We start from the raw sequence: 19,840 nt of genomic DNA, 5'->3' as shown, positions 1-19,840 counted from the left end.
TTTTTCCTAACATCCCATCTAAATCTCGTCTGGCACAACCTGAGGCCGTTTTCTCTTGTCCTGTCTCCTGTTAGCTGCCAGAAGAGGCTGACTCCCACCTCACCACAACCTCCTTTCAGGTAGCTGTACAGTGATAACGACTCCCCTGAGCCTCCTTTTCTCCAGGCTAAACAATCCCAGCTCCATCAGCCACTCCTCATCAATCTTGTGTTCCAGAACCTTCACCAGGTTTGCTGCCCTTCTCTGGATTCAGTCCAGGACCTCAATGTCTTTCTTGCAGCATTGCCCTTTAAGTCAGTAACCAGGTAACACTGTAAGCACTTTGGACCTTCTGGTTTTCTCCCTGCATAACCTCAGCATCCTTGCAGTCCTCATGAGTTACCTGCTGGTCCTTCAATAGCCATAAACTCTCATTTTCTTTCCTGAATTCCTCTGGTGGTGCATCTCCCCATCCATCCTCAGGCCTGCTCTATGATCTCAGGAGTTCCTGATAAGCCTTGACCAAACCAGTTGGGCAGTGAAATGTCCCTTGATGGTAACAGGAGCTGTTGCACAGTAAAGGTGGGAGCAACACTGACTGTATCAGGACCATCATTTGCCTGAACAAGGTGGGGAACAATGGATAATCAGTAATTTCCTAATAATCGGCTATTTCCTGACAGCCTTGGAACACCATTTGCCTGAACTGTAGCCCAAGTGAAATGTTACCACTGTTACTGGATGGGGTTTTTTGGCTTTTTTTTTTTTCAAAAAGCAGTTACCAATGTGGGTTATGGACATGATGGAAACTTACTGATGGCTAAAGCAAATCATCTTGCAATCCTATGAAGAGTGGTCCTAAGTGAGGCCCTTTACAGTGCCCTGATTGCAGTGGGCTGCACCAGCTCTTCCCTCTGAGAGGGATGTCTCTCAGAGCTTGCAAACCCTCAAGTTTGTGATAGTCTAAAGACTTGTCAAGGATGAGGCCTATGCTGACACCCCCCACTCCTCAAGGCTCAACCCTTGCCTGTGGAGAAATGCAAGGGACTCGATGTATGTCACTTAAGGGGAATTTTTAACAGGCACCTTTGAACACATAAGCATGTAAACATCTCTGTGCCTGCGTGCATGTTGTGAGTTGACTATAGTAGGAATGCCATTATCTAGAACTATTAATTAATTCATATACTCTTACAATTGAGTCATTACTCTTATAATTGTAGTAAATCCTATTGAACCACTTCACAAATGTTGAATTAATGATTAAGTACTGCTAAACTCTTTTGTACCCTCATATTTTTGCACCTGTATCCTTGGCATCCCGACTCTTCTGCATCCCCAGTTTCCATGTAAATCATTCTAACTTGTTGCTAATTCTAATTTCCTATGTGTGTTTCATCTATGCAGTAAGTAATAGAGAGAACTTTGCCTTTAAACTGTTGAATTGCACTTCCACAAACTTATATTAAAACCTGCTTGTTGCCATTATCATTGATGGTGATTCTTTAGGTGGCCCAAACCACTCATTCACAACAGTTTGAGCCAAAGTTCTGCCAGGCTGGGCTCCTTCCCCATCGGCTCATCCTTTGGCACATGGGGACAACCTATACCGACATCTTTTCTTTCTGAAAGCACTTCCAGCCCTCCTAGACATCTTTGCCCTTCAGGACTTCCCAAGGGACTCTGTCAACCAGTCTCCTAAATAGATCAAAGTCATCCCTCCAGAAGCCCAAGATGACAGTTCTGTTGACCCCCTCCTTACTTCTCTGAAAATCAAAAATTCTATCATTTCATGATCACTGGGCCCAAGACGGCCTCCAACCAGGACACCACCCACAAGTTCTCACTTTTCATGAACAACAGGTCTAGGACAGCACCATCCCTAGTTGGCTCACTCATCAACTGCCAGGAATTTCTCTTCCACACACTCCAGGAACCTCTAAACTGTCTCTCCTCAGCTGTACCGTATTTCCAGCAGACACCTGGTACGTTGAAGTCCCCATGAGAACAACAGCTAGTGACTGTGAGACTTCTGCCAGATGTTTAAAGAATATTTCACCTGCCTCTTCATCCTGGTTGGGAGGTCTAGAACTGACTCACACCATGGTATCTGCCCTGTTGGCCTTCCCCCTGATTCTTACCCATAAACACTCAACCATATAGTCACCATCATCAAACTACACAGTGAAATGGTCCTTTGAGTGAATTTTTCCAACTGATGCTTAGTCCTGACGAATAGTTATGGCCTGCCATGCTGTTTGGAAGGTCATAATTATTAGCATCTTTAAGCAAACTCTGAAAAGAACCAAATTACTGCCACTAAATGGCAGGCTTGGCATAACTAAAGGACCTATTGCTAACAATTTTAACTTGAACACAGGAGGATTCTGAAGTAAATTTAATGCAAAGATCCCAACAACATTTTCTTGAATTGACAGATCGTTTTTTCCACCTAAACACATAAAGCGTATCAACTAGCAATGACTTCCCAATCTGTTCATTCAGCAGATAAAGAAAAGCTGAAAAAAACATCTGCGGGATTAAGAAGAAATTCATAGACACTGTTGGACAAAACCTCGCTGACCAAATTCAACAAAGCATATATCTACTGAACAACACTAACAAATAACTTTCTGAGCCACTCTATGGGCTTTTTTAGACTGGCAAGTGACAGACTCATCTCTATCTAAGTGATGTAAGATACATTGATTAGCCTGAACTGAACTCCTGGAACTACTATGCAGACACCGGAATTAGTTCTGAAAAAGCTTGATTATAGAGCATTTTTTGATTTAGACATCAACTTATTTTGGCTAGGATCTTCCTCCACTTAGGCTGGATTGCTGTTGACATTACTACCATTACTTTATTTGGATAGAATTTGTATACAGAAAAGCCATGGCAGGTCAATTCAATCCAGTCTGGGTGAAAATACAGGGACTCTGCTCTGGACTTCTCTATGCAAGAAAAGTCAGGAAGAAATGACATAATTGTGGGTTAAGCTTTAGCCACGGATTAATGTGAAATGCTGCCTGTGGAGAGAGAGTGAGCAGAGTTGCTCCTGTGCTTTAGACTTTACCTTACTTCTGCTTATTCTATACCAGTCTCCAGGGCAATGGAGAGAAACTTGCAGGACAGAAAAATGCCAGCTACTGTCCTAAGAATGTTTTACTTGTGGGGCCCCCAAGTTATGTTCACACTGAAAAGCTATAACTGCTTAACTTGAAGATAATGAAAGCGAAAAAGAAGGTTCAGAAAGCAAAGCAAAACCCACAAGATGGTCAGCAACTACTTTCTCCAACAACGAGAAGATTTTAACCATGTTATCAGGGACCAGATCAATATAAAAAATAACTTGCCAAATTCATTACAAATTTAAAGGCAAGGAGAGATCACTTCATCATCTCACTTGGAATCAAGACCAGAAAACAGAATCTGAGAAAGCATGTCTTCAAGGTAGTGTACATTGTGGAGGAGAACATGAACACATAGCAGAGAAAGAGTCTGCGTATCAGACAAGTACCATTATCCACTTAAAGCTGTATGAAAACAGTGCAACCATAGGTAGGAGAGTCATTATTTCTGTGATAGCAAATCCATCTATTGAAAAAAAATTTTAATGAAGTATAAATAAACTATCAAAACAAACAAACAAAAAACTTTACTCTTTGTCACCACTTAAGAGTTCTTCTCCTAAAGTGGAAAAGATTTCTATGTTCTATTCAAGATTTCAGACCTAAAATATACAAAAGAATGTTATTTCAATAGCATTTCCCATTTTTACAGAGGTCATCAGAATGAGATTTATTATGAGATTTATTAACACTGTATCTTGTTGCATATTATCTGTGGGGAAGACAAGCACTTCCCTAGAAAACATCAAGAATTCCACATAAATGACACAAAAGACTAAGGATCCCTACCACACACAGTCCAACTTTATACCCATTTTAGAGAACATGTCACAGAGCTGGCACACATTTCTTTAGTGATCATAAGACAGATCTTTCACACAGATCCAGTTAAACTTACTAAGTTTAGGTACAGGTTGCGTATCCCAAAACTGGTATTTACGTTTGGTAGCCTCATCAATATTCTTTGCTGGGCCTTGGCATGCAGAGAGCAGCTCCATCGCTCTCTGGATGTCTTGAAGCTTCTGCATTGGAATGGCTGGATTCTGCACACATAGACAAATAGAATAGGAAGCTTATTGAGTACATCTACTTTGTGAATAGTTGTACAAACGTTCATTTCTTTTACTGTTACCTATTCTTACATGTACTTTTCTCATCGTGGTTAGTTTCGGTACAACGTTTGTAGACAGGAGGGTGGAAAAAAGTTAGGTGGGCAACAGACAAGCAACTTCACAAAATAATTAACAGTTTTGAGTAGCATTTTCATTTAACCGAGAAACATCAACATTTTTAACACAAATATAGCAGCATTAAGGCAGAATACTGTACTGCAATAACAAATGCTTCTTATATTCCCTGTTCCCCTGGTAAAATACAGTAAAATACCAAAAAAAGAGTCAGTTTAGGTATTTAACAATAAAGGTACCATTGGTACACATGGAGTTGTTTCAAGTTGCACTTTACACATACAGTATAAATATTTAAATTCTCTCTGGTTAAGTGGTACCTGAAGGTGCACTGATGTGCTACAAATACCTGGTTTTTAACCTTAGTTATACTGCCTTGTATTTGCTTGCAATAATTAGAGCAGATAATCCCTTTCTGCATCATACATGGAGGAGTTAACCATCTTGCTGCTAATGTCAACTGTGCCAACACTGATAACTAAAGACAATTTAAACTGAAGCAGACATACATAAAATAAACCCACTTTCCACTCAGAAGTCGAAAAATCTTTATAGGAAACTTATTTTAAAAGCATAAACCCAAGTGTTTCTACATTGATCTGTTAAACCCTCACTTTTGATCACTCTGAGTAAATGTAACAGAAATAAGAATTTTTCCTGCAAAGGACAGTACAGAAGAATAATGGTAACAGACCTCTGAATCTAAAGGGATTTTTCCCTCTCTCTTTTAAAATCTGTTTGGTTTTTTTTGTTATCTTCCTAATGGTAAGTCCTGTTCTGAGGCATACCAACAGCATGCTTGTGCTCGGGTTTCCCTAGACTGCAGTGCAATAATCCATCTGAAAGAACAGTCTCAAATGCACTGGAAAATTTTAAGCAATTCTGCACAGAGATTTCAAGCCAGACTTTTTTTTTTTTTACTGAAGAGCAATGGATTACTATTTCCATATTCCACTTTCTTTCTAGGACTCATGTGTTGAAAAACCACCATAAAATAAATGTAATAATGATGATAAAGCTTAATTTGGGTGATCAGCCTCTGGTATCCTCTATCGCAAAAGGAGTAAAACTCTGTGCCTGGAGCTCAAGCAGCCCATCATTTACTGTTTATAATAAACACTTTTATTATCTAAATTAATGAAAGAAAGTGCCTAATATTTAAGTATTGCAAATTTCACCTGTAACTGTGCCTTAAACACCTGTCAACCAAGTAACTGTGAATTAACATATTTACACACTTTAGAGCTACACTGTTCCAGCCTAAAAAGCCTATCTTATTTCTAGATCAGGATAACAGAGACATAAATTACTAATGCCATTAGATAAATTCAAAAATCTCATAATGAGAGAACATAATGAAATCACATATAAATGTTTTAAAGTGTCTAATATGTCTTCTACATTAAAAAAGCAGAAAATCTGAAAAAAAAAAAGGTCCTAAGAAAGTCTTACTAGCAAAATAGTAAAGTAAGAAGTTAATGTTCTACTTAACAGACCATGGCTAGGGACATCAGGAGGAATACCCTTTAATTTCAAAACATTCAGAGATTGGCCTAAGAAGTTTACTTTCAACACTTTCTGTTTTCCTTTAATAGAAAGCAAGGAAAACCTACACAGAACTTCATATAAATTAGAAAAACAAAAACCAGCTCTTTTGTTTAATTTCAATTTAGGGCAAATATCTCTTCATAGCACAAGATGGCCCTGTTGTGCAATGGGGCTGAGGTATGATATGGTATTTTTGTCTCAGTTTTGTTGATGACCTCAGGCCTTTGATGTTCCTGTGCAATGTAGCAGTCTGTGAGACTCCCATTAACCACAGCAGGAGAAAAAGTTAGGGACTGTTGAGTAAACTAATCATGCACAGGTCCCTGAAAACAGACCAAATGCATGTGAGGGTGCTGAGGGAACTGGCTTATGTTAGTGCAACTAACATCTATTAAGTTTAAAATAGCAACTAGTGGAAGTTTCCTATAAATGGATAAAAGGAAATGACACACCCATTTTCAAGAATGCAAGGGAGAGGATTTTGAGGACTCAGGGGTCAATATTGTTTAATGATCTGGACTTGACAAAGAGCACTTTCTCTGCAAGTGCACAGATGATACCTAGTTGGGAAGAATGGTTGATATGCTGGACCACAGAGCAGCTATTCAAAGCTACTTTGACAAGCTGGAAACAGAAACTTAATCAGTTTGACAAAGGCAAATGCAAAGTCCTCCATCTGGGTTAGAAAAAACCATGCAAAGGCAAAGGCCTGCATGGACTGGCTAGAAGGCAGCTTTGCAGAAAAGAACTTGGAGGTCCTAGTAGGCAGAGGGCTGAACATGAGCCAGCAGACTGCTGGCCAGCAACAGACAGCTGCATACTCAGTAGTACCAGTAAGACTGGCCAGGAAGTCTTCCCCTTTATCTGGCACCCACGAGGTCCCATCTTACAGTTTGGGGTTCTCCATTACAAGGAGAACACTGACAGAGTGTTGCAGGTTCACTGGAGGGCACCAAGATAAATGGGGGGCTGAAGCACATCACACACAAAGAGAAGATGAGAGACCTTGGTTTGTTCATCCTTAAGAAGAGGAGGTTGGGGGAGTAGGAGAAATCTTATTACTGCCGAATGGGAGGGCATAAAGAAGGCTGAACCAAATCTTTTCAGACAAGCACAATGATGGCACAAGAAACAAAGGAGACAAGTTGCAAACCAGTAAAATCCATTTAGATATAAGGAATTACTATTTTTTAAACCAAAACTGTAGTCAAACACTGGAATAAGTTACAGACAAAGATCGTGGAGTCTCCATCCTTGGAGACCTAGACTCTGATCTAGGCCTGAGCAAACTGGTCTAGCTGGATCTGCTCTAAGCAGGAGGTTGGTCAAAAAACCTTCACATGTCCCTTCCAATCTGTTATTGTGTAGCTATATAGACTGTGTAGGCCACTAGTGTCTACAATAATGACTGACAATATTGCAGATACAGCAAACTTTCTTTGTGGCAGTGTGGATAGTCTACATCACTGGAACTTGACACAGGGAGAGATGGAAGTCTTGTGAGATGGGCAGTGAAGTGTCCTCAAGGTCACAGTAAGGATACAATGCTAACAAGCATTTATTGCTATGATTACACTCACACCAGTGTTCAAAAGGTCTACTATCACTACTATCACATATAAGGAAGGCAGAAGCCAAGGAGACTCACTGTTCTGCTTTACTCATCTCCAGACTGGTACATGCGTTTACAAACTCATGTGACATCAAAATCCTTTTTCAAAATCATTTTCAATGAGTTCAGGGGCCCCACTGAGTTCTACCTGATGATCCTGCATATATTCTCTTAAAGGTAAGGTGTACAGTGTCATTCTCCTCTGAAATATGCTCTTTTCAACCAAGAGCAAGCAAATGCTAAAAGCCTGTTACCTACAATAAATTTTACATAGCACAAGGAATACAAAATCCAAATATTACTTGAGTGGCAGACAAAATAAGTGTATTTTTCCACACTGATCCAGATCAGCAGTCTAAGATGCTTTAAAAAAATCTAAAACAGAATAGTTGTCTAAGATAGACCCGCAAAACAGCAAAGAAGGCAAAATAACTCCCCAGTCAATGCTGATGCATTTGTGGCTAGAGGAAAGTGGAAGCCATATAAGAAGAGTAAAGTGGTTTAGCTGCCTAGAGCTTGAAAGAAAGACTTCTATAAGAACTTTTTTCTTATGCCAATAAAATAGAAAATTTTATAACATTGCTAACAGACTGACTAAACTTCTTGTGTCAGTAAAATAATCATGAACAGTGCCACTCCAAGTATACAACTTAGAACAAGGATCGGCTTCCACATTTGCTCAACACATCACATCAGAGAAATGGTGTGCAAGACTACAAGGTGCAGGACTAAAATCTTGCACATGAAAACAAAAAAACCATGAAGCAGCTTCCTCAATTAGATGCAACATAGGGAACAGTAAGCTTGGTCAGCAGAAAATCAAGGAACTCACAGGATACCACAGCAATTAACTATGCCTTTATGTTAACATGAAAATTTACCTCATGCCAGTTTTAAGAGTGTGAAGTTCCTTGCATTTGCAGTCTTCCTGTATTACCAGTTCATGACACGTGTTTTACACAAAGGCGGTATCAAAAACATGTGGCAAAGAAGTACTCAAGATCTCTCTACATATTATAAAGTGTCCCCTGTGCCAAATGTGCCCATTCAAAGCAATCAGGGTAACACAGAGAAGATCTAAAGGGACAACACAAAAATCTATCACTATGCTAATGAGCCAGAACACAACTTTTTTCCCCTAAAATTAGTTGGTGGCCCCAATGTACTCGACAAATCTTACAGGATGAAGATTACTGTTGGTACAATGGTGTAAAATTCTCCGCAGTAATCTGATAAAGCAAATATAACTACCTCAATATGCTCAATGGTCCATAGACTTAAGTTTTACAAACTTTAGTTCTCGGACTCAGATTTTTCTTGAGATAAAAAGCTGTATGCTAAAAAGCCACCACAACATGTTATTCACTGCTCATTCAGAACATGATAGACAAACGCACACACACAATGCTATTTTATCATAAAATCCACAAGGACTGTACGTTCCCTCAAGTAATTCTGCTTTCTTAATTATAGTGGAGGCCTTTCCAAGCAAAAGAAGTTTCTTCAGCCTGTATCTTCATGTTTGAGATTACTGCATTGCTGCTTACTTGCCCCAAAGAGACTGCTTAGCACAGCAGGCCCACCTTCCCTCCTGCTGCTGCTGCTGAGAGAGCTTTATGCTGCACAAGTGACCAAAACTGCACTAAGCCAAGTTAGATGGTGGCTAAAAACTAAAGGCCATTCATCAAATACAAAATCTATTTAAAAGCATTACCACCACAGATTATGATTCCGTGCAACGAGGCTGTCACTAGCCCGAGTTCTAACTGCTCAAAGAGAAAGACAAAACAACTCCTCCCCTGCCTTTCTCACAGTACACCACCGTGGTGGTGACAACAGCTCTGAAAACACCAGGTCCTGCCTTGCTTCTGTCTGATCAGGACAGGAACCATTTGCTTAATTTTCACACACTATGGCAGAACTACCAACTTGCTTTTACAACAAGCGACACGCAAATTAAAATTAAATTAGAAAGCAAGCACAAATTAAAACAGAACCAGGCTCTCACTTTTGAAGGCTGTTGAATTTTAATCTCCTGGGAGTCAGATGCAGAATCTGATTTGGTGCCTCCAGAATTTGGTTTCTCCTTTTTTCTCTTCTGCTTCTTTTTCTTCTTCTTCGCTCCCAAATCCCCTCCAGGACTTCTGCCAGAGATTCAAAGAATGTGCAATGAGAAAAATCAATACCACTGAGTCTAAAATTTTTAAAAAGTTAAATATGGAAAACCCAGCAATTTGATATGAAAAATCTAACAGTAATTTGAACGTGAAAAAAAGGCAGCAGAAAGAAAGGAAGGAAGGGGGAAACTGAGAGCACTGATGAAAAACTTCCTTCAAGTGCTGTCTAATTTGTTTTATACTCTGACACCAGCACAACCAGGCATTTTGACATACTCATGTCAAATTGTGACACTACATAGGAGCCAGCTCTTCTTCAGACTATTACCCAACACAAACACAAAACAACCAAATTCAACAGTTTGGAGGAACACAGGAGAAGTGTGGGAACTGAGGAAAGTAACCTCCTTGGAAACTCAGTAACTACTAGTGGCCCAGTACATTTTCCCCTTCATGCTGAGCCATCAGGCACATCTGAATTTGAGAAGAATCCAGGTGAAAACATTCTGTTTTCAGGAAGTCTTGTTTGTAACTTAAGTGTCAATGAAAGTCTTGCTGAAATCCCAATAAGAGACAACATAAAACTAACCAAATATTTGTGCTTTGAAACAATAAGCACAAAGGGGTTAACTTTAATTAAAAAGCCCCAACAACAAAGTAAACATTGCACTTGCAGATTCTGATATATTTTTACTATTGATAATGTAAGTTCCTTTTCTTAAAGGAGATTTAACAAATAATTGAGATATAGAAACAAGATTAGATGAGAATTTGCAAAGTGTGGGTGGGATGTGTTGGCAACTCTCAGACAGAAGAAAAATACGGAGGCAATGAGTCAGTTAACACTAAATTGTCTTCAAGAGGCTAATCCCTCAGCAAAACCATATGCAAATAATGGAACTGAAGATAGATATCTAGAGTTTGGAGGGCTTGGGTGTTCTTCACTGGAAAAGAAAAAAGTCAGTGCAACAATTGTTTCTTTTAATCCTAGAGGGGGGAAAACCCCAGTTATCATACTGACAAACAAAAAGAAAGAAAACTCAGAAGAACGTAACTAAAGTTATTAAGATCAACACATTTGCAAGGAGCATATTATTTGCTGTTATGTGCTCACTTTCAAGATTATGATGACAAGTCTTAGCACCTATACCTTGTCTGAGCTGATGTTGTCAAGAAAACACCCTCCCTCCAGTTGGGAGGCCCAAAGTCTGCTATTAACCAAACAATGCAACTAAGCAAAGACTGATTTTTGTGAGATCATTACTGGACTTTAGAATAGTGTGTAGGGAAAGATCAATCTCAAGAAGCCCTTAACATTCAAAGTTACACTGGGTTACACTCCCAGAAAGAGAGAGTTGTAAATGTCACAGCCTCTAGAACAAGACCAAGTTCGTACTCAATGGACAGCAGTGGAGAGACCAAACACACTGGAGAGATAAAAGAGTTTGATTTACTAGAAGGCTGCAGAAACAAAAGATGGACTTGAGTAAGTGACACAGGGAGAAAACCGTTTGTTGCAGAATAAGCATATTGCCTTACCACCTACATGATCCACAATGAATCACAATTTCATTGAATCATAGCACTTAGGTTGGAAAATACCTTTAAGATCATTGAGCCCACCATTAACCCAAGTTCACCTCCAAACCATACCCCTCAGGGCCACATCTACACACATCTTTTCAATACCCCCAAGGATGGTGACTCAGCCACTTCGCTGGGGAGCCTTTACCAATGTTCAACAACCCCTTCAGTGAAGATATTTTTCATCATGTTCCATCTAAATCTCCCCTGGTGCAAGTTGAGGCCATTTTCTCCTGTCCTGTCACTTTTGACCTGGGAGAAGAGGCTGACCCTCACCCAGCTACAACCTCCTTTCAGGTAGTTGTAGAGAGCAATGAGGCCCCCCTGAACCTCCTTTTCTCCAGGTTAAACCACCCCAGTTCCCTCAGCCGTTCCTCACAGGGCTTACTCTTCAGCCCCTTTACCAGCCTTGCAACCCTTCTCTGGACATGCTCCAGCACCAGTTTTGAGGGCAGTGAAAGGGTCAAAACTGAACCCAGGATATACCAGTCCAAGTACAAGGGTACGATCACTGTCCTGGTCCTGCTGGCCACACTCTGTCTCATACACGCCAGGATGCCATTGGCCTTCTTGGTCACCTGGGCACAGTACTGACTCTCCAATTAAGGTAATAATATTTACATCTATCTGAAGGCCTGTATACCAAGCTGACATTTTGCACAGAATTTAAACCCAGAACAGACCCAAAAGCCTGGCAAGAGGTTATAAATACAAAAGAGTAAAACCACACACATGTATACAAGACCTAGGACTTCACCACCTCTATCTGGCAAAATTGAGATAAAAATATTAGGGAACGTGATTTAATCTTTGCTCAGTTCATTTAATGAGGTATTTTTTTACTTTCTGCAACTGTCCACAAACTTGTCTTTCCCTCTAACACCTCACATAAAACAAACAAATGATGCCACCATGTCCCTGAACTGGCTCCCAAGGGCTTCTGTGTTGAACATCAGGCTATTCAGAGTTCCAGCAAACCCTGTTCCTGAACAGACACCCTCAGCAGGCACTGAGCCCCGAGCTGCAGCAGTGCAGTTCACTTGTCTTCTTGTCTTTCAGGAGGATCTGGTATCACATACACCACAGGGCAATTTTGCTCACTAGGATTACTTGAGGGTCAATGTTTACTTAGTTTGGTGAAATAATGAACAATTGTACTAAGAAAAAAGTTTGGCAGCTATGGAGAAAAATCAGCTTTGCCAAGCTTTACTAATGTTATCCCCAGTCAAACCATACTTCTACCAGGACAATCTTAGTTTGTTCTTTGACCAATTCAAGACCTTTTTTATATAGAAATGCATATTCTTCAGCTGGGAAAGAAGGAAGACAGGAGTGAATTGCTGTAAAATATATGTGGCGTTTAAAACTACACTACTTGGCTTTTAATTTTTTTTTTTTAATCTTCCAAAATCCCAGTCCTTAGTTTATGACCTTGAGGTTTAAATATTTCACACCGGCCATTGCAAAATAAATACCGGTATCTTTTTCTGACAGGTTATCCAGGGATCATTCCAAGCAGTTATTTATGCACCGTCTCCTGCTTGGGTCAGTTTATTTTTTACTGTTACAGTCCACACAATGTACAAAGAGGATTTAAATAGAGTTCTACTCATCCTACTATTTAGGCACGCTTGCAACCCAGATATTTGGCAGCAGGCAGTGCACAGGAACTTCTACTCAGTAAACAGGTTTGTCCAACACAAGTTAGAACCAGAGATATCAAGCAAATTAGGGCAGAAGCAAAACCAAAACATCTCAGGATTTTTTGTCCTTTTCACACTCTGCCTTCAAAAGAACTGAAAGGCTCTAAAATTGGGAGTGAGAATGGCTTGGAAGGGAGGAACTTTGTTGCTCAACTTGTAGCAATTGCACTGGACTTGACAGCACAAAGGATATGCAAAGGTAACAAGATTAAAACCAAAGGCTCCTATTAAAAGCTTCTCTCTGACATTCTTATGTGCTGCCTAAGATCTGAGTTCTCCTCTATCTGGTCAAACACACCTATATGATGACACTCAGAAGCTGGGAAAAAAAAGTTTCCCATTGAAGAGTGAAATCTCTTTTTCCAAACTAGCCTGCTAGTGTAAAGTGACACAACTCTGAGCACAGGTCCCACGTGGGAAGCAGAAAAACAATACAGAACTCAGGGTGCTGCCACGTAAAGTTGGCAGGTCAGGAAACACGACCTTTTCACGCATCAGATAACACATCTGCCCCAGTCCAGCCTGCCACATAGACCACAGCAGAATATACCAAGAAAACCATTCAGTGTTAGACTTGGGGAAGATTTTGACTGTGTCAGTCTAGGAGACGTGCTTATACCACAAGAACTTTATTGACAGGAAGGCAAGTCTATACACAGAGGTTCAACTATATGTAAGTACAGGCACAGTCTAAGATATTTTTAACTGCACCTACAATGACAATTTTGTCAGTCTGATGAATAAGAAAAAGGTGAGGCCAGCATAAAAGTGACATGCAAATCAAAATTCAGTTGAGGCAAAAGAAGGGTCAAAAGACCTTATTCTGCCCCAGACAGACTTAACCTTGTCCCAGAAACAGGCTGTGGATAGGACTCCGAGATAGACACTTAGGCCTACAGTTTTATGATTTTGTCTGCAAGTCACAAATGCAAGCCCATGATCCCACCCACATACCTTTCCACTTATGTACACACATCTGGTGTTTTGCATAGATGTGGAAAAAAAACCCTTTTGCTTTTCCCTGCATGTGGTGGTGTTTTGGTTGGGTTGGGTTTTTTTAAACTGAAAAATGGGAATACTTACTGCATTTGGGGAGAAGTGTGGAAAAGGTGGAGAAACTTACTTTATGAGGCTCAGAGCAAATCCATGAAAAGCTGAGATGGAAAAATCAGGAGGAGCACGACAATTAACCTGTTCAAGTGGTCAAACTGTTTTGGCTCCCTTGGTTTGAGATTATCTTTCTCGCTAATTGTCATTTTAATTTCCTGTTTGAATACTAAATTCGGCTTTAGCAGAAACAGCCTTTTGTAATATCAACATCTGTTTTAAGTTACATGGAATGGTAATCTTAAGTTAGCGATTTCTCAAATTTAAAACCAAACATATACTTCAGATGTTTATTTTTAAACTGCAATGGCCTGTGTGGGGTTCTTGCCTTCACAGTACTTCTCTCTCTGTGAGTGAGGCTGCAAAGCTACATTTCTGAAGACGTTACACAGATCTTTTTGATCACAAAAATCAGGTCTCATGTATATGGACAAAACCTCAAAAAATTTCAAAGCAGTATTATTTATACTGGGGCTGTCCTCAATTCATAAAGAAAATGGAGGTTTAGGTGCAAAAGGCTTTCTCATTGCTGTGTAAAACTACCACCACTCCAAGACAATACAGAAAGGTCCTGACCAGAAGGGTCCATGCCCTTCAAATTCCAGTTACTAACAAACTACCATTACAAAGCATCTCTCTGCATGAAGATTTAATTTGTATACATTTTGATACTTAAAAATGCAAGGTTTTTAGCAAGAAAACCTAGCAGCAATAGGTTAATACCTTAAACGCTAACCCAAGCAGTATTCCCCAGATCTCCATGTTTCCTCTGCCTCCCCCTTCAAGTCTGTACTCCAAGATGTAAAACTCACCTGCTAAAACCAAGCACTGCTTCCAATACCTTAAAAATATTTCTTTTTAAAATCCAGAAGTAGTATTCATTATAAAGTTGGCCTTTTTTAACAATAATCACGGGGTATACTACTAAAACATTCAAAGCAAATAATTTGTGCAGGCTGGGGGAGTTGTTTAAAGGTCATACCTTTTTCTCATCTGTTTACTAATGTTTTGTGCCCAAGGCCTTTCTGGAAATGAGCATAAGGAGCTATTTAGAATGAACTGACACACCTTATAAGGCTGGGCTTAGCAGGGTGGATCCAGGTGCAACAAATACATTTTTTCTACATACACACTAAAAAAGATATTTTGTAAACCACACTTTATTACAATACAGAACAAATACAGCAAAATGCATCCAGCAGGAACAAACTACAGAATAGGAAAACAGTAATGAGTCACACAACATACATAATCCTGCATCTAAAAAACAGGAGCAGAATCAGAGGACAAAGACATTTGCACAGTTGAGAGCTATAAAATGGTTATTTTCTGCTGCACTCATTCAATGCTCAAGCACATAAAAAACATGCAAATTAAAAGAAAACAACCCAACAACAAAAAAGTCATATATATATATATATATATATATATATATAGAATACATGTTTTCATGTGGGCAGTATTCTAAGGACCTATTTTCAAATGTCAAGAAACATCTTGAAAGTAACTTAATTTACATGGCACTCCAATAGAGACTGACACACAATATTCTGTCTCCTAAAAAGTGCAGGTTAAAATAGCATGAGATTAAATACTGATCTGCAGCAATAGAGACCACGCAGTATTTAGCAAGACAGTTGACAAAGTCACAGTCTCAAGTAGTTGGACTGCTCAGAAATTGCTTAAGTATATAAAACCTAATCTAAAAGCTCAAAGCAAACTTTAAAGCTACCTCAAGAATTAATATACAATGACAGGGAGAAAATGGGGAATAATTAATTAGGCTCCTATTTCTATGGGTTAATCTCCCAGATCAAGAGTAGATCTTGCATGCTCTACTGTGAGATTTTTCCTTTCATTTGCTGGAATTTGTTTGAATATTTCAGCCTGCAGACAAAGAGCAGCAAACAAAATTTTTCAAAGATTACAGGAAAATAAAGTAATTCGAAAGTCAATATTAGACTTCATGCAGCAGATACTAACACTTAAGAAGTTTTTTCGGCTGGAATGATCTACCACTAATTTAACTAAACTTCGTATTACTTGAAAGCATTCACTTTCTTATTCAAAGATGAATAAAGCAGCTTTTTTGGAAATACTCATTAAAATACATTTGGGATATTCAACAGAAACAAGTTTTGGGGAGAAGACCATACAGGCTACAGCTGGTGTCCCTCAGAGCGCAGCGAGACCCGTGCTGGAGCAGAGCACCAAGCTGTGATTCAGAACACACCAAAGTGCAATTCTTTGTTCCCTGGCTGCTCCTTACATACACTCGGCTCGCTGTCACAGCAGCCCGAGCACAGCCACACGCAGTGCTACGCTGCAGAGGGCAGCTACAGCCCGGGCACGCACACAAACAAACAGGAGAGGAAACTGAAGTAGGATTCAATCCAAATGAATTCTGGACAGGCATCACCTAGCTATCAAACAATCCCAACCAGGATGCCAGGTCGTTCCTATGAAGAACAATAAATAAGTCTCTGCTCTCAGCGCTTTACTTTCACATATTTGGGAATCACCAGCTGTGACATATTTACTGAAACAAATGTAACAAAAGCCCCAAGATAATAAACCAATATTTTATCCCTTTTAATATCCCAGATTTATATTACTCTAATTATTTCTGATGCAATTATTTTAGTGTGCATGCCACTAACTCAATGACAGAGCATGAAGCATCAAAGTTTTCCCCTTTCCTTCCTTCTAGACAAGTCAGCCCTCCAAAGTCTCTCAGATTTCTCTTGCCACATTTATGATTCAACCAAATCCTAGGGGCAGGAGACAACAAACAGCGTACATCCTCAAACATCAAGCACCTACAGAAAGGCTCTCAAGCAGATCAATCACAAATTCACGAAGAAGATATTTGTGTAGCACTGTATAGATTAACCTAGTTCTATTTTAGGTTACTCCAGCCACTCCTAGCTGCGACAACAAAGCGCCTTCTCTGCAATCACGTTTCTAACCCCCCAAAAAAAGGAAAAAAAAAAAGTAATTTTAAATGAAGCAGACTTCTGAAACACATCCCTCCCACTCCCCTGGCCCAAAAGCCCGCAGACTAAGCCAGACCCTTGGCACCTCGTGCCCAGACAGAGCCACACGACAGCCAGCCCAACACCGGTCGGGTGCCAGGGGCCGCAGCTATGCTGGCTGCCTCTCCCATCAGCTCCCCAGGCAACTGGAGACACCGCCTGATCCTCAGCGTGGGAAGATCTGAGACGCGAGATTAGCGGAGAAGGAACTACAACCAGACAACAGCGTCTGCCCCGGCTAATGCCGCGGTGAAACACGCGCTCTCCTCTCCGCAGCGTGTGGATCTGGAGGTACCATCTCTTTGCGGACAATGGGTGACGGTGAGGAGGAGTGTCTGCAGGACAGGCAGACACAGATGATGCCCGGACCGGACCCCGGCCGGGAGGGAGCGGGCGGTGGGTGTGGATGTACGCGGGGCTGCCCGGTCAGCTGGAACCACCCGAAACCACCGGGGGGACAGGGGGGCACCTCCCCGCTACGGGGGGCTTCCTGACGGCCAAAAATACCCAGAAACACCTCCAAGCCCTAAAAGCGCCAACAACAAGGCAGGATTTACCCTCGCTTTTTCGGCACGATTTCAAGGCCGATGTCCGGCGGGGAAGTGCCAGCCCCGCCGCCCCCTCACCTCGGGCCGGGGCCCGGCCTCCCGCCTCTCCCCTCACGGGCAGAAGGGCGCGGGGCTCCGGGCCGGGCGGCAGGGCCGTCCCACGCCCGCACGCTGCAGCGGAAGGCGGCCCGGGCTGGGGCCGCTCGGCCGCGGGCGGCCCGGCGCAGGCGCCGCGGATGAGCCGAGCCGGGCCCGGCCGGGCCGCGCAGGCCACTCGCCAGCGGGCAGGAGCGGCCGCCACACCAGCCCCGCCGAGGGACCGCGCCGGGCATCAGGGGAGCCCGGCCCGGGCACCTCCAGCCCGGCCTCTGCCGCGGCGGAGGACACGGAGCTGCCTTCCCGAGCCGTGCCCGTTCCCCCAGCGCGCCCCTACCCCTTGGCGTGCTCGGTCTCCTCCTCATTGTCGCCGTCTATGCCGCAGGTGTCCTGGTCATCCAGCTCCAGGCTCTGCTGGCTGGCCGCGGACTCGCTGTCCTCCGCCATCACGGGGGAAGGAGGGAGGGGAGGGGCGGGGGAGCCTGTGAAAGAACCGGGGCGCACGGGCAGACGCGGTCCGGAGCAGCTCCCTCTAGCTGCGGTCCTTCCCCGCGCTAAAGCCTGGGGACGAGGAGGCGGCGGCCGCCGGGGCTGCCCGGCCGCTCCCGCCACCCCGTGGGGACCGGGGCGGGGCCGTGCGGGGAGCGCTGCGCGCCCTGTCCTGCCCGGCCCTTCCCTGCCCTTCCCAGCCCCACACACTCGGGCGGTGCCGCCGCTGGGTCCGGCTCTGCACTGGCCCCTTCATGCCGACATCCACACCGCTTCCCCCACGGCCTTCCATGGGACCCGGGATCGCCTCCGTGGGCGCTGCCCCCGCAGCCGCGGGAGCCCGAGCGCAGCCTCGGCGTGTCTGTCCCGCGGAGCCCTTTGGGCCGGGCCTGCAGCTGCCGGGCCTCGGCAGCATCGACGCGCGTTCTGCCGCTCCCCGTGTTTCCTTCTCACACCATAAACACTCGGACGCCAAAGTTATTTTCATACGTCTCCTTAGAGCTTTAGTAGTGACTCTAGGTTTGCTGGTAGATGTAGGCAACATACCCAGTTGCTTATGACAACAAATTGGAAGAAAGGAAGAGAGAAATGCAAATAAATTACTTCAGATGTAGCTCTGCCTTGCTGCTCCCACTACTGTTAGCCACCAAAGAACAGAACAGTGTCTAGGGGACCCACCACACCACCATAAATCCCAGCTTTCTGCATCTTTCCCCATTCTACTTCTCCTTCCAGGTTCTGTCTTTCCCCTGTTTTCCATAACAGAGGCAGTCATGGGTCTGTCATGGCCACACAAAATTAACCTGTGTCTAACAATTCAGAGGTGCTTTGGGCCACCTCAAATGTATGTATGACTAGAGGCCCAGATCCACAAATGGACTTTGCCATTGCTGTGTTTAACTTTTTCCCAGTTGACCCCCAGGGGAAACTCCAGGACTTAAAATGAAGCTCTATGAACAAAATTTGCTGCTGGTGGAAGCTGCTGAGGCCACCAGGGCAATTCCAGCATGGTGGCTGGTGGGCACTCACAGCACTTGCTGTTTTCCCAAAGCCTTTGCTATTTCTACAAGCTCCATGCTAGAAAACCCGGAGTTGAATGATAATGATTTGTACCTAGGAAAACAAATAAAGAGCAACGTGTGTTAAGTATTTGAACTGTCAGGATTTCCAGGGTCATATCAAGCTTTCTGGATGAGAATCAGAATTTCTGAGTGCTTGGTTTGGCAGCACTGACAACCACCACATTAAAACATAAGAATAGGGTGCATCAGTTGTAATTTCTCCTTATGTCCACTGCACCCTTGAAAGTAATTTAATGTGAGGAAGCTATTGCTTCTGCCCTATTTGATTTAAGGTGTTGATCTGGATTACTTTATTCCATTTTTGATTTAAGGTGGTGTCATACTATGCTCTAGCATATATTGCAGGTGACATGTCAATAAAAGATCTCACTGGCCAAGTAGAAGAAAGCTAAATGTCCTTCCAGCTGTCAAACTCTGAACCTCTCTCTACTGAGCACCAGCCTGGGGCTGCTCTGTGTCCCACTGCATTTGGTCCTTTAACAGCTTGAGTTGCCACAGGAACTTGTGATTCAAATGCATGAAATGGAGTCTGTAATTTACACTTGGCCAAGTATGACCTCTCAGGGTCAAGCTGTCACTGTAGTTCAGAGGGAAAATGTTTCTATCATGTCATTACAGT

The 19,840-nt window shown here is 42.5% G+C and overlaps 1 protein-coding gene across 1 annotated transcript in view; it reads right to left on the bottom strand.

The window, feature by feature from the left end:
• NMT2 (N-myristoyltransferase 2) overlaps nucleotides 1-18,140 on the bottom strand; it is a 31,748-nt gene extending 13,608 nt beyond the window's left edge. Inside the window, exons 1-3 of the mRNA XM_082280796.1 lie at nucleotides 17,988-18,140; nucleotides 9,469-9,604; nucleotides 4,012-4,156 (exon numbers count right to left, since the gene is read on the bottom strand). Of these exons, the coding sequence (XP_082136922.1) occupies nucleotides 4,012-4,156; nucleotides 9,469-9,604; nucleotides 17,988-18,097 (391 nt within the window). The 5' untranslated portion in view covers nucleotides 18,098-18,140. The remainder of the gene's footprint in view (nucleotides 1-4,011; nucleotides 4,157-9,468; nucleotides 9,605-17,987) is intronic.
• Nucleotides 18,141-19,840: the final 1,700 nt, after the last annotated feature.

This window comes from Coloeus monedula (assembly GCF_965178545.1).
Source record: "Coloeus monedula genome assembly, chromosome: 1".
In the NCBI taxonomy this organism is placed as follows: Eukaryota; Metazoa; Chordata; class Aves; order Passeriformes; family Corvidae; genus Coloeus; species Coloeus monedula.
The sequence above is the reverse complement of the archived record's forward strand: the minus strand, read 5'-3'. Positions and strand labels throughout refer to the sequence as shown.